A 15,974-nucleotide genomic window follows, 5' to 3' on the forward strand; every position below is an offset into this window, starting at 1 on the left:
GAAGTTCACAGAGCTACAAGCAATTTTGCAAGCAACTAGAATGAACTGCTTTACATTTTCAAGCAGACTATTCAATCACTAGTTTTTTGCCCAATATAAAAAGCAAAACAATGAAGCCACTGTAGATACTGTATAATCTCCATATTTTTAAAGTGAAAATAACTTTTCCCCCATTATTTTAAAGTGGTTGTTAATCTGCGTGGCATCAATTTAAATTGTCAGTTGCTAGAGAGTATAGGTAGTCCATGACTTATGACCACAATTGAGTCCAAAATTTCTGTTGCTAAGTGAGTTATTCCAAAGAAGATTGTCCAGTGCCTGCAGAAAAACCTGAAATCAACATCACATAACAAACACTGAATATTCTCTCTTGCTCTGTTTCAAAGCAATCCAACATGGCTGATTGAAATTTGTCTTATCGACTGGTCTAAATTAAGAACTTGGGGACTGTTCTTTTTAGGAAAAATCCTTCCAGCCCTTCCTTATGCAACACTTTTTCTAATTAAGTTTCATTTTATGTGCCCAGATATCTAGGTTCTGCTTCGTTAGTTTTAAAGCTGATGTATTTTAAGCTATTCCTTTTATTGCTTATATCATGAAGATTAATTACTCCCACGGCAAACCCCCCCCCCCTTTTCAAAGATGGACTATAAATGAGTAAATAATATTAGGACAAAAATAGTTCAGAGGGAGAGAAGGGTCTTCTTTTTCTTCTATGTTTTGTAAGCTCCCTCCTCCATACATTCTTTTTCTACACAAACTCACATTTCTGTATTCAGCCACCACTTCTGTCCAAGTGAAAGTGTTAAATCCTGGTTATAAATAAAATACACAAGACAATGCTTAGGGAATGCTGCTTCCAAGTATCACCACAGTGGTATTAATCTCCATGAGTTCCCAGTTATGTATCCCCTATTTTGGTATTAAAGGGAATGGGAAGAATGCAGAAAACAATCTTTAAAGGAGGTATTTTTAACTTAGGCCAGAGGTCTCCAAACTTGGCAACTTTAATACTTAAATTCCCATGGCTGGTTGAGGAATTCTGGGAATTGAAGTCCACAAGTTTTAAAAGAGATTTAGACCATTGGGCAAACTTAGAATTTTGACTATAGAATAGAATAACAGAGTTGGAAGGGACCTTGGAGGTCTTCTAGTCCAACCCCCAGCTCAGGCAGGAAACCCTATACCATTTCAGACAAACGGTTGTCCAATTTCTTCTTAAAAACTTCCAGTGTTGGAGCATTCACAACTTATGGAGGTAGGTTCTTCCACTGGTTAATTGTTCTGTCAGGAAATTTCTTCTTAGTTCTACTTGCTTCTCTCCTTGATTAGTTTCCACCCATTGCTTCTTGTCCTGCCTTCAGGTGGTTTGAGAATAAATTTATCTCCTATTCTTTGTGGCAGCCCCTGAGATATTGGAACACTGCTATCATGTCACCCCTAGTCCTTCTTTTCATTAAACTAGACATACCCAATTCTTTCAAAAACTGATTTTGTGGGGTAATAAATGGCATTTCCCCTTCATGGATTACTGCCTTGTCGTGGCGAAGGGGCTTGCGTAATTCAATGAAGCTATGAGCTATGCCGTGCAGGGCCACCCAAGACGGACAGGTCATAGCAGAGAGTTCTGACAAAACGTGATCCACTGGAGAAGGAAATGGCAACCCACTCCAGTATCTTTGCCATGAAAACCCTATGGACAGTACCAAAAGGCAAAACGATATGACGCTGGAAGATGAGCCCCTCAGGTCGGAAGGCGTCCAATATGCTACTGGGGAAGAGCAGAGGGCTAGTACTAGTAGCGCCAGAAAGAATGAAGCGACTGGGCCAAACCCGAAAGGACGCTCAGCTGTGGATATGTCTGGTGGTGAAAGGAAAGTCCGATGCTGTAAAGATTTTTTCTCCATAGGAACCTGGAATGTAAGATCCATGAATCAAGGCAAGCTGGACGTGGTCAAACAAGAGATGACAAGACTGAACATTGACATCTTAGGTATCAGTGAACTAAAATGGACAGGAATGGGTGAATTTAATTCAGATGACCATCAGGTATACTACTGCGGGCAAGAATCCCTCAGAAGAAATGGAGTAGCCTTCATAGTCAATAAAAGAGTAGGAAAAGCAATACTGGGATACAATCCTCAAAATGACAGAATGATCTCAGTTCGAATCCAAGGCAAACCATTCAATATCACAGTAGTCCAAGTCTATGCTCCAACCACCGGTGCTGAAGAGGATGAAATTGACCGGTTCTATGAAGCCCTACAGCACCTTATAGAACTAACACCAAAAAATGATGTCCTTATCATCATGGGGGATTGGAATGCTAAAGTAGGAAGCCAAAAGATAACCGGAATAACAGGCAAGTTTGGCCTTGGACTACAAAATGAAGCAGGGCACAGGCTGATAGAATTTTGTCAAGAGAATACGATGGTCATAGCAAACACTCTTTTCCAACAACCCAAGAGACGGCTCTACACATGGACATCACCAGACGGTCAACACAGAAATCAGATTGACTATATGCTCTGCAGCCAAAGATGGAGAAGCTCTATACAGTCAGTAAAAACAAGACCAGGAGCTGACTGTGGCTCAGACCATGAGCTTCTTGTTGCAAAGTTTAGGCTTAAACTGAAGAAAGTAGGGAAAAGCACCAGGCCAGTCAGGTATGAATTAAATCATATCCCCATTGAATATACAGTAGAGGTGACAAACAGATTTAAGGAATTAGATCTGATAGACAGGGTGCCTGAAGAACTATGGACAGAGGTTCGCAATATTGTACAAGAGGTAGCAACCAAAACCATCCCAAAGAAAAAGAAATGCAAGAAAGCAAAATGGCTGTCTGAGGAAGCTTTGCAAATAGCTGAGGAAAGGAGGGAAGCAAAAGGCAAGGGAGAAAAAGAAAGATACACCCAATTGAATGCAGAATTCCATAGAATAGCTAGAAGAGATAAGAATGCCTTCTTAAATGAACAGTGCAAAGAAATAGAAGAAAACAATAGAATAGGGAGGACCAGAGATCTTTTCAAGAAAATTGGGGAGATGAAGGGAACGTTCAATGCAAAAAGTGGCATGATAAAGGACCAAAATGGCAGGGACCTAACAGAGGCAGAAGAGATTAAGAAGAGATGGCAAAATTACACAGAAGAACTATACAAGAATGAGCTTAACGTCCCTGATAATCACAATGAGGTGGTCACTGACCTCGAGCCAGACATCCTAGAATGTGAAGTGAAGTGGGCCTTAGAAAAGCTGAGCAACAACAAAGCTAGTGGAGGTGACAGTATTCCAGCTGAGCTATTCAAAATCTTAAAAGATGCAGTAAAAGTGCTACACTCAATTTGCCAGCAAATTTGGAAAACTCAACAGTGGCCACAGGATTGGAAAAGATCAGTTTACATTCCAATTCCAAAGAAAGGCAGTGCCAAAGAATGTTCAAACTATCGCACCATTGCACTCATTTCTCATGCTAGTAAAGTTATGCTTAAAATCCTACAAGCTAGACTCCAGCAGTATGTGGATCGAGAACTACCAGAAGTACAGGCAGGATTTCGAAGAGGCAGAGGAACTAGAGATCAAATAGCCAACATACGCTGGATCATGGAGAAAGCTAGAGAGTTCCAGAAAAACATCTACTTCTGCTTCATTGACTATGCTAAAGCCTTTGATTGTGTGGATCATAACAAACTGTGGCAAGTTCTTAAAGAGATGGGAGTACCAGAACATCTTATTTGTCTCTTGAGAAACCTATATGCGGGCCAAGAAGCAACAGTGAGAACTGGACACGGAACCACTGATTGGTTCCAAATTGGGAAAGGAGTCCGGCAAGGCTGTATACTGTCGCCTTGCCTATTTAACTTATATGCAGAACACATCATGAGAAAGGCAGGGCTAGATGAATCAAAAGTTGGAATTAAGATTGCTGGAAGAAATATCAACAACCTAAGATATGCAGATGATACCACTCTAATGGCAGAAAGTGAAGAGGAACTGAAGAGTCTCTTGTTGCGAGTGAAGAAGGAGAGTGCAAAAGTTGGGTTGAAACTAAACATTAAGAAAACCAAGATCATGGCATCCGGCCCTCTCAATTCCTGGCAAATAGATGGGGAAGAAATGGAGGTAGTGACAGATTTTATTTTCCTGGGCTCCAAGATCACTGCAGATGGGGACTGTAGTCAAGAAATTAAAAGACGCTTGCTCCTCGGGAGGAAAGCCATGGCAAATCTAGACAGCACAGTAAAAAGCAGAGACATCACCCTGTCAACACAAGTGCGTATAGTCAAGGCTATGGTCTTCCCAGTTGCAATGTATGGCAGTGAAAGTTGGACCATAAGAAAGGCTGAGCGCAAAAGAATTGAGGCCTTTGAACTCTGGTGCTGGAGAAGACTCCTGCGAGTCCCTTGGACTGCAAGGCGATCAAACCGGTCAGTCCTAGAGGAGATCAACCCTGACTGCTCTTTAGAAGGCCAGATCCTGAAGCTAAAACTCAAATACTTTGGCCACCTAATGAGGAGGAAGGACTCACTGGAGAAGAGCCTAATGCTGGGAAAGATTGAGGGCAATAGAAGAAGGGGACGACAGAGAATGAGGTGGCTGGATGGAGTCACTGAAGCAGTAGGCGTGAGCTTAAATGGACTCCAGAAGATGGTAGAGGACAGGAAAGCCTGGAGGAACATTGTCCATAGGGTCGCGATGGGTCGGACACGACTTCGCAACTAACAACAACAAATGGCATTTGCAACATATAGGAATGACATTAAAATGATGACATGCACACAAGATCAACATGAAAATGCCATAATTACACACGTTGTAGGAGATGACTAGGCTGAGCCTGAGGGAGGGTTCAAACAAGTCATCAATCACGAGTCCCTTTGTGCCCACCAGAGGTCTAAATTCAGCCCAACGTGAATTCCTTTAACTCTTATCTACCGCTAATTTGCTTGGACTATTAGTAGTTCAGAATCTTGTATATAGATTAAACTTGCAATAAATCTTTATACCCATTTCAACTGCCTGGATCTTCTTATTTTTCTGGCATGTGACACTTGCATCCCAATGTCTGACAGAAGTATTTAAATTGGGGTGCACTGTCATTTGACTCCCTCGCCAGAGACATGAGGAACAGGGTGGGGGAATGTCTCTATTAAACAGCTGGCTGTCACGAAGAGTATAAACACTCTTAGGCTGTTTTACAGAAAGCAAACTGTTGATACCTCTGCTACTCCCACAAGTCCATAAGTAGCCTTTCAAATTATTTTTGGCTCTCATCTAAGTAACAACTCAGATACAGCCATCAATAATTTATTTTTTAATACTACTGGAAACATTAAAGTGATGCAAAGATTGGCACTTGCTTTGTAACGTGCCAGCTTTTCATTTCCTTTGAATTATTCATTTATTTTTTCAAATTTATTAGTTACCCAACTCCAAAAGAACAAGAAGATGAAGTATAGCAGATGGTACAGGAGGGAACTGTAGACAGCACATTGGTGACCTCAGATTTAAACTTCCTCTTATTCACAGAACAGACTTGTTGAGCAATGCATGGATTCTTTGTAAGAAACAGGTATCCCTAATCATATAGCATAGGAGTTCCCAAACTATCGGGAAAAATATGAAGAAATGTCAAGAGGGGACACAAAGATATGAACTTCTTAGGATAAAAAACCCAATAATTTTCAAATGAAGCTCAAACAAAATGGTAAATTTGACAGTGTTAGTGGGCTAATGGAAGGAATGGGGAAGTCCTGGGAAGATAAGGGAGATGCTCGCCTCCCACTTGGAAGGCTGAGAGTTCATTCCTAGGTAACGGATGTTTTTTTCCTAGGGCACAATGAAAAAATATCTGCTGTGAACTCTGCACGGCGTCAGGAAGGGCATCCGGCCAATAAATGCTCAGCTCCATCCAATCTCCCCAACTCTATCCTGAATTAAGGCATTACAGGATTGTGAAAACTGAGTTATAAGATAAGCATACTAATTTGTTAATAGTTCTCAAAAGAAGAAAAAACATATTTGATTGCAAATGGAACATATGTGGTTACAAAAAAAAGCAGATGCACTTTAAGTCTGCATCAATAAAACCATATTTTTCAAATGAAAGAAAGTGATCATTCTACTATATTCTACTTTCTTCAAATTCCACCTTGAATGTCCATTTCTGAGCAGTACACTTTAAGAAGAAGAAAATAAAATGAGACTGGAATAGGTGGAGACATTTACTTTTGTGAAGAGAGTGGAGGTAAGAAATATAACACTCTTCAACCACTTGAAATTAAATCATACAGAAGAAAGTGAAGACTTGTTATCATTCTAAGATGCAGGATACAGAACAAGGGATTTAAGCCAACTGGAAGGCAGTTCCACCTGAATATGAAACGAGTCTTCTAAAATCATAATCAAAATACAGTACATAACAAAGATGGGGAGGGAAAGAACAAAATATAAGGGGAGAGATGGGATCTATTATTGGTCCATCAGCGATCTCCAGCATGATAATGGGTCCCCCTTCATTGGAGTTGGTGGCTTGATCAGTCTGGCATGTTCTAAATTGATCCTGTGGTTAAGGAAGGGGTTTGAGCTCGCGTGGTCCTCTCCAACAACAGGTTTCTATGATTTTTATCTCTACTACCAGTTAAAACTATCCCAAATTACATGTAGCTCATGTGTTAAAGGCAAATAATGACAGATTTGTATCAAATCAGATTTTATTGTAAACCATTATTTAGGTACAACACATATGCTTTCCATTTTCATAAAATACCAACAGTAAAATTATGATCTGATGGGCCTTATGGTTTCCTTTTTAATGCTGTAGGACTAACATTCATTTTTGTTTTGAGTCCCAAAACTACATTGTGTAATTAATTAGCAAAGGCTGGATCCAGTCCTTATTCTCACTCCGTCTGCCTTGTGCTTTCTAAAAAGTTGTTTCATGGGACAACAAAGGAGACAGCCTTGGAGAAAAGTAGAACTGGTAAAATCACTGTTCTGACCCCTTCTTCCAGTGGGGAACATCTCTTGGCTTCCAAGTTTCATTTTCCCAAGTTTTCCCATTTATGTACACATCAATTTGGATTGCCCTTTTGAGTAAAAAAAAAAAGAAAGAAAAAGAAAAAGAAACGATTCAAGATGTTTATATATCTAAAACCATAATTTCCCCATCATTTACTGAACATCAACAGTTCTGATGCATTGAAAGTCTCCTATGATCCAACGTGGCTGAATCTGTGTGCTCGCCATTATCACCCTTTTCATATGGAAGCTAAAACCTGCAATCTGCTATGCACAAAAACCACAAAGACCCAACTTGTGAAGAAGAAAAATGTAAGGCTGCACAATCTGGCCCTGCCCCCTTCTTTTCCAGCAAGGCTTAATAGGAAACCTAAGTAAGCACCTGCTTGTGAAGGAATGGCGCTGGGACATTTTGCATTGTTTTAGTTTGGTTCACAATTCAACGAGTTTGAGGTCTTTTCCCTGAAGAGAAACTTAGCGCACGTTTCACCAGCAACATTTGTACAGAACGTTTTACTTTTTACTTAAGGGTAGTTGGGGAGACATTAAAACACTGAAGTCAAAAAAAACGAAGGTTGCATTAATGACCGCAGGATTTCTAAAACAATTCTGTAAGATATCGAAAGTCTTGATTTTATGAGGGGTGTTAATCTTGATCATTTCATTTCTGTTTCTTAGCCATTTGAAAATGGGAAGGCTTACATTTTTCTCCAGCAAATCCAACATTCTATTACAATTTTCTAAGTGTGGAAAGACCTGAATCTCAGACTTGTTAGAAAAAGATTGGCATTATTTTACAAAAAAGCATTGACAGAATCAAATTTAAGAAGAATATTATTTCTTCTTTTGAGCTTCAGATCAGGCTGCTGGGCAATGCCATTCAACACAAAACAATAAATGTGAACTCTGTTTAACAGTGGACTGTTTAAACACATTTAAGGCTTTGGGTTTGGTGTTTTAGAAGCCCCCCCCCTCCCTTGGCAGCGACACACCTATTCCAACTGTACAAAATAGAAGTCACTGAATAAAATGAACAATGTTTTTGCATTTCAACACACACTATTAACATTCATAAGGCAAACAGAAAATAACAGGTGTTTGGCATTGTTTCATTATCTTTTTTAAAAAATCCATTTTTCTGGGTTTTCATTCTGTCATACAATTAGAGGACTATGCTAGGTAAGGTAAAGGTAAAGGTTCCCCCGCACATATGTGCTAGTCGTTTCCGACTCTAGGGGCCGGTGCTCATCTCCGTTTCATAGCCGAAGAGCCAGCGCTTGTCCGAGGACATCTCCGTGGTCATGTGGCCGGCATGACTAGACGCCAAAGGCGCACGGAACGCTGTTACCTTCCCACCAGAGTGGTCCCTATTTTTCTACTTGCATTTTTACATGCTTTCGAACTGCTAGGTGGGCAGAAGCTGGGACGAGTAACAGGCGCTCACTCTGCTACGCGGCACTCGGGATTCGACCCGCCAAACTGCCGACCTTCCGATCGACAAGCTCAGCGTCCTAACCCACTGAGCCACCGCGTCCCTTTAGAGGACTATGCTACTATCTACTTAACGGATTGGTACAACAAAACCTGCTTTAGAATATCATGGCTGATAAACAGTGATTCATAGTATTAGAATTATATAGTAAAAACATAAAACCAGTATGGTAGGAAGCAATATTAATCAAGGGCACTGCCCTATTGCTTTATAGGAGCTTCTTTTAGTGTTATACTCAAATAAATATTGGGATTTCTTTTCATCTAAACACAAAAAGGAATGTACTGGAAATATACTATAGAATAAGACAACACTTTCTTCCTCACCTTAAAATTACCACCAGTCAAAAACAGGAGAAAACCCCACTCAAAACAGCAGAATCCACTTTTGCCTCCTAATCCCAATGACCTGTCTGAAAACTAGGATCCTCTTTAGCTTATTCTCTAACAAAGTATTCATAGAAAATTATAGAAAATGCTTTGGAAAAGATCTGAGTGCCTATCAATGAATATGCTTAAGGCTCAAAATATAGTCTGTCTGTCTCTCTCTCTCTCTGTATTATATGTTTGTTTTTTCTCCTTATATCTTTTGCTGTTTAATTGAAATGAGCATGGAGGCTGGCCCCTGAAGGCTCTTGAGGCACTTCTGTAACTTGGTTATCTGTCCCCAGGCAGGCCTGCCCACCCCACTAACTAGATAGGATTAGCCATCTTGCTCCTCAATTGGAGCAATATGGATTTGTAGAGTTCAGGAAGCAACTTAGGAGGGCGAGGGAAGAGGGGAGAAAGAAAACCTCTTCGATATGCAGTAGGGAGCAGTATGTCCCCCCCATAAACCTTAGGAAGGTCCTTCAACATTTAGCTGTTCCCAGACCTTGATTAAGCATCGACCAGGCTAAATGAGGTATGATGGGGAAGAAATTTACGTTTTCTTTCCTTGAGTGTTGTCTTTCTCTCACCTCACAAATCTTTTTAGTATATTTTTTTTAAAAAATGGGAAAGCTGCCCAGATTCATTCAAGAGTTGGGCCGCCTAGAAATTTAATACATTTGAAAAGAAGAGGCAGGGAGAAAAGATGGAAGCATATAAAACCTATTGACCAGTCAGTTCTCAAGTTTCCTCTTTCCTCTATGTATTAAAAATGCACAGTGATTAATATGTTATGTATATATGTACATGTGTGTGTGTGTATATATGTATACATATATATCATATGTATATCTGTGTTATGTATGTGTATAAAAAGGTAAAGGTTCCCCCGCACATGCATGCTAGTTGTTTACGACTCTAGGGGTCAGTGCTCATCTCCGTTTCAAAGCCGAAGAACCAGCGCTTGTCCGAGGACGTCTCCGTGGTCATGTGGCCGGCATGACTAGATGCCAAAGGCACACGGAACGCTGTTACCTTCCCACCGTAGTGGTCCCTGTTTTTCTACTTGCATTTTTACGTGCTTTCGAACTGCTAGGTTGCCAGAAGCTGGGACGAGTAACAGGCGCTCACTCTGTTACGCGGCACTCGGGATTCGACCCACCAAACTGCCGACCTTCTGATCGACGAGCTCAGCGTCCTAACCCACTGAGCTACCGCATCCCTATGTATGTGTATAGGTAGATATATACTTTCTTTTGAGAGCAGGCAACAGAATTTTATTTTTAATATGGATCAGTGTGCTCACAGTAAAAAAATGACAATAAAAGTTATCTTATCTCTTATCTTCATCAGAATGGCTACAAATAGCGTCTTCAAGTACATGCTAGTGCCAGGGCATAATAAATATAATTTAATCCAGACTAACCACAGAAGCATGCACAGTATAGTTTTGTTTAGATTGTTATACCAGAAGCAGGTTCTTTCTTCTTGGAAGGGTCCTGTTATAACAGTTATTGAGGGGAAATATTTCTGGAATTCAGGGGTGCAAGTGGAGGAAATGTTGATTTGTCTTTGGAGGGAATAGGATTAGGGAAGAAGATACTTCAGTTTTTCAATGAAAGTCTGCATGCCTACAATGTGAACATCAGATATGTAAGGGTTTGGCAGGCGGTATTTATGTCGATCATTCAGAAAAAAAATCCTGCAATTTTATTTCAATTGGTAATTGAAGAAGAATTTAGAAAATTATTCCAAAAAGCAATTTCAGAGAGATTCTAAGAGATGTGGTGTAGTGTTCTTGCATTATTTTTGATGTGGTGGCCAAGTATCTGAACATCTCATCTTGAACTATATAACAATCTCCTAACAATTTTCAGCCTCACTTTTGTTTTTTTCAGATTGGGAAGGGTAAGTAGGCAGGGAAGCTTATGAATGATAGAAAAATGTGTCACAGAAAACAGCAGCAGTTGCTTTTCCCACCTCCAACAAAAACACCATTGAGAGAGGTAATTCTCAAATACCCTGACAATATGACAGAAAAAAATATTTAAGAAATTGTAAGGCAGGTTTTGGCACAGCACTAGTCTGATTTTTCTTTTAAAAAATAATAATTATACAGTAAATAAGAAAGAAGTTTTGACAACTTTTTAAAGCCCTTGGTCCAGGCCAGGGGTCGGCAACCTAAAAAAGAAAAAGAGCCACTGGGAACCGGTTCCATCACAAATTAAAAAAAGAGGGAGCCGCGTGCGTGTGTCCATGCACGCGCATGCGCAAAAAGGTTTTTTGCGCATGCGCGGACGCACGCGGCTGCCATTTTTTAAAAAATGAGATGGAACCGGTTCCCGGTTGCCCGATGGCGACGGCCCGTCTGCAAAGCTGCCGCTTTCGGCAGCTTTGCAGACGGGCCGTGGCAGCTTCCTGAAAGAGCGGCGCCCCTGCCCATTCCGAGAGGTGCGCGCGCACCTCTCCGAATGACCGGAGGTGCGCGCGTACCTCCGCGCGAATGGGCAGCGGTGCCGCTCTTTCAGGAAGCCCGCCGCGGCCCGTCTGTGAAGCTGCCGAAAGCGGCAGCTTAGCAGACGGGCCGCGGCAGCTTCCGCAAAGATCGGCGCCCCTGCCCATTCCGAGAGGTGCGCGCGCACCTCTCCGAACGACCGGAGGTGCGCGCGCACCTCCCCAAAGGTTTGGGGAGGTGCGCGCGCACCTCCGGTCGTTCGGAGAGGTGCGCGCGCACCTCTCGGAATGGGCAGGGGCGCCGCTCTTTGCGGAAGCTGCCGCGGCCCGTCTGCTAAGCTGCCGCTTTCGGCAGCTTCACAGACGGGCCGCGGCGGGCTTCCTGAAAGAGCGGCACCGCTGCCCGTTCGCACGGAGGTACGCGCGCACCTCCCCAAAGGTTTGGGGAGGTGCGCGCGCACCTCCGGTCGTTCGGAGAGGTGCGCGCGCACCTCTCGGAATGGGCAGGGGCACCGCTCTTTGCGGAAGCTGCCGCGGCCCGTCTGCTAAGCTGCCGCTTTCGGCAGCTTCACAGACAGGCCGCGGCGGGCTTCCTGAAAGAGCGGCACCGCTGCCCGTTCGCACGGAGGTACGCGCGCACCTCCCCAAAGGTTTGGGGAGGTGCGCGCGCACCTCCGGTCGTTCGGAGAGGTGCGCGCGCACCTCTCGGAATGGGCAGGGGCGCCGCTCTTTGCGGAAGCTGCCGCGGCCCGTCTGCTAAGCTGCCGCTTTCGGCAGCTTCACAGACGGGCCGCGGCGGGCTTCCTGAAAGAGCGGCACCGCTGCCCATTCGCGCGGAGGTACGCGCGCACCTCTCCAAAGGTTTGGGGAGGTGCGCGCGCACCTCCGCCCATTCGGGGAGGTGCGCATGCACCTCTCCAAACGGGCAGTGCCACTCTCCATTTGGAGAGGTGCGCACGCACCACTGCCCGTTGGAAGAGGTGCGCGCGCACCGGGCGGCTGGGAGCCGCAAGAGACGGCTCAAAGAGCCGCATGCGGCTCCGGAGCCGCAGGTTGCCGACCTGTGGTCCAGGCTTTTGTGTATTTGGGACAGAAAATAAATATGTGGAAGGATAAAACTGACATAGCGGAAAGTAGTCAGTACAAAAATTAGAAGAAAATCTCTGGGACCATTCTTAACAAGACAGAAATTACAAATATTTCAGGACCCTAGATCTACAATTTGTGTTCATTGTGCTTAACACTGCTTCTCTCAATCCCAGCGATACAGCGAATTTCCAAAAATAGTTTTAAGTATGAGCTTCTAAAATGTAGCATACATACTCATCTGCTGTTAAAGGCTTATAGTAGTTTAAATACTTCTACTGCCAAGACAGGTAACGATCTATATGTCAATCTGCTACTTGTTGTTGACCATTTTACAACAGAGCAGAGCACACCAGAGGAAAAGCCATTAACCTGCATTTAAAAACTAAGGAAACATGTCAAGATGACCACTCCTTCTCTCTGTACATAGGCAGCACCACTCTATCCCTAAGCTTTTTCTGGAATAGGTACTCAGTGGAAAAAGTAATAGATTGGAGAAATCATCAGAGAACCAAGTACATTAATACATCAATGTCCCATTGTCTCATAAAAGATTATTAATCTTTTCACGTCAATATTAAGAAATTACACTGTTGTCCACTACTGAATATTTTTAGCATCATCACAAGAGATGAGGATGAGGCCAAAACCAAAATTAGCTGGCTCTACTTACCACTGGCTACTGTTTCGTCTGCCCTACCAAACCAACAGGCACTGCAAGTAGTAATGAATCCCAATTAACAACAGGCATACAAGTATTTCATCAACAGAGACACTTCCCAGTAACCCTAGGGTAGCCATAATGACATTAACATTAATCACCATGTTCATTATGCTATGCATTGATTCTGGCCTATCCATCTGAAATGAGACTTAACAAAAAAGAAAAAGAAAAATGGAGAATAAGCCATAGAAATTCATGGACTCTCTAGCAGCCAGCTGAACTGTACTGACAAAAGAAGCAAAATGTTCCTATCTGTACTACATTAGCTTTTCAAGACAAGGAATGTTTACTGATGCTTTGGAATAATTTTGTTGTGAGATCAAAGGATTTGCAAATACTGAAACCATTATTAACAAAATAGCTTTAAACGTTTAGTTGATACACAGAAGAAAACCCTGTATTTGTTGCTTTTCCACTAAAGTGCTCAGCATCCACAGAACAACACCCCTATTTCAAAAATGATCACTGCTGCCACTTCATTGTTCTTTGTTTGAGGGGGCTTCAGGTTCTCTTCAGAGCAAGGCCATCTCATTCTAGAAAGCAATCAGCTGCCACTTCCCTTTGTCCCTGAACTATCCTTCTTTATATGATATAGACAATGGAAAACCATTTTTGTTGCACATCTGAACTTTTAAGCCACACACACTAAATAATCGCATAATTTCTTTGACAAAGAGAATCCTTAAATATCCCAGTATGAAAATATAACTTAAATATAAAAGTTTAAACAGGTTAGAATAGATCTGAAAAGAAAAGAAAAACCTTTGCAGCCCATCAGTTCCATAGGTACCATTCATCTGTAACTGTAAAACTATTCTGCTTCAGCAGTATGCTGCAAACATCTTTTTTGTGTGATAAAACATACTGTTTCAAAGTTGTCAATCCTCCTGTTACTTTCAGAATGTCACTGAGGAACCACAGTGAAATGATGGCATTCTTTGCCTGTGTTCTGAAGGTTCCCGTCCATCCAAATCACTGTGGTGACAAGAATTTGTGAACAATGTTGAGAAGAGATTTTTGCATATTTTCCATAGTGCAACTGAACTGGTAAGTGTTTCCAATGGTCTGTGTTCCCTTTGTTTCATAGTCTTGAGGCAACAAGCATCCTGTGGCCAAGTGAAAATCCACTGAGGCGGACAGATCCCTCATCAACCTGACTGCACAGTCTGTCATACAGGCAGACCAAAGCGATGCTTCTTTTTCTTAACAGACTTTAAATTAGTCAGTCTCCTAAGATCCTCTTCCACATCAGATTCCTCCATTTCATCATCTGCTGAAATCAGAATCTAAAAACAAAGACATGCAGTTAAAATTACACTAAATTTCACATCTTTAAAGAGTGAACTGACAGCTCAACAAACATTTTGATCTTAAAATTAACTTCTAACTTTACTTTTTATGATTTCTCAAAGTATAATTTAAATTGGTTATTTTCTCTGAACATATTGGCTGTAACTAAAGGAATTTAGTTTGTAAGTATATGTGAATATATTTTTTTCTACTAAAAGTGACTTAGGATATACTAAGAAGTTGAAATATCAATATGGTGCAGAAAGACAGAGAGACACAATTGAGCAGTTCAGATAAATAATGCTAAGCGAATTATACGGGGCTGTTTGGGGCAAGATGTGATCTTTGCCTGATTCAGGGAGATAAGTTATAGGTTCTACTGAAAACACCCTTGGTTGATCAGAAGTTCTAGGTGATTGCAATCCAGCCTCAAACATTTAGTTTCTGGGAAAGTTGATTAAGAAAGTGGTACCTTACCATTCGAGCTGCGAGCATGCAAGCTGGCCTACACTCACCTGCCTGGTTCTCCTCTCCCTCCCCCAGCCGGGCTGCCAAGCTGCAAAGATTGGGGACCATTGTACTAGAGTATGTTACGGCAGGGGTTTTTTTTGTCATAGAACGGACCGGAACAGAGTTCTGGCACCATTTTTCAATGGATTTTCCAGAGTTACGTTCTTTTCCTATTGTTTCCCTTCCTATCCTTGTTTGTTTTTGAAAATGCCCCACTGGCGGTACGGTGTGAGCGGGGTCTCCTCCGGCGCTGTCTGCCTCCTCTAGGAGGAGCCATGAGATGCCGGAGCACCACAGCCAGAGTGTGGCTTGTTTGGCTGGCTTGGACCATGTGGTGTGGAAGCCGATGGTGGTGGTGGGAGACACATAAACATGGAGGCCATCTTTCACAAGAGGGTGAGTGAGCCTTTTGCCTTCTCTTACAGAAGGTGAGGTGTGAGGTTAAAAAGAGGCAAAGCGAGAGGAAAGAAAGGTGGCTGATGTGGAAGCTTGCCTGACAGCAAACCTTTGGATAGTTCAAAGGGTGGGATTTCTACAAAAATCTCTTTTTAGTCTTTTATACTTTATATTCAAACTGCAGAGGGGAAGAATAAGAATAAAGCCAATGTCTTGTGATTTGGAGGTATTATTATTATTATTAATAATGTATATTAATTATGTATTGGTCAGATGTAAAGGTAGACTTACAGTATGAGATTTAATCAGATCTATTTATTAAATTGGGTTTAACTTAAAGGTAAATTAAAAGTAATCTGTTTACTGACAAAGTTTTAACTTTAATTTGTTTCAAGTCAATATCCATACAGTATTAAATTCCAAATGTAATTTTTTCCATCTTGTTTGACAACTTCTTAAAAATAATTCAATCTTTTACAAGCAACCAAATTTTGTTTTATTGAGCCAATTTCATTCTACATAGAAAGCTGACTATGGGCTATGGTCTTCCCAGTTGCAATGTATGGCTGTGAAAGTTGGACTGTAAGAAAGGCTGAGTGCCAAAGAATGGAAGCCTTTGAACTATGGTGCTGGA

The 15,974-nt window shown here is 41.9% G+C and overlaps 1 protein-coding gene across 1 annotated transcript in view; it reads right to left on the reverse strand.

Moving 5' to 3' along the window:
- Positions 1-6,545: 6,545 nt before the first annotated feature.
- Positions 6,546-15,974, reverse strand: part of LOC308662915 (store-operated calcium entry regulator STIMATE-like) — a 46,953-nt gene continuing 37,524 nt past the window's right edge. The window contains exons 8-9 of the mRNA XM_081319059.1: positions 13,907-14,430; positions 6,546-7,088 (exon numbers count right to left, since the gene is read on the reverse strand). Of these exons, the coding sequence (XP_081175185.1) occupies positions 14,314-14,430 (117 nt within the window). The 3' untranslated portion in view covers positions 6,546-7,088; positions 13,907-14,313. The remainder of the gene's footprint in view (positions 7,089-13,906; positions 14,431-15,974) is intronic.

The sequence above is a fragment of the Vipera berus genome (genome assembly GCF_964194415.1).
Source record: "Vipera berus genome assembly, chromosome: 2".
NCBI lineage: Eukaryota > Metazoa > Chordata > Lepidosauria > Squamata > Viperidae > Vipera > Vipera berus.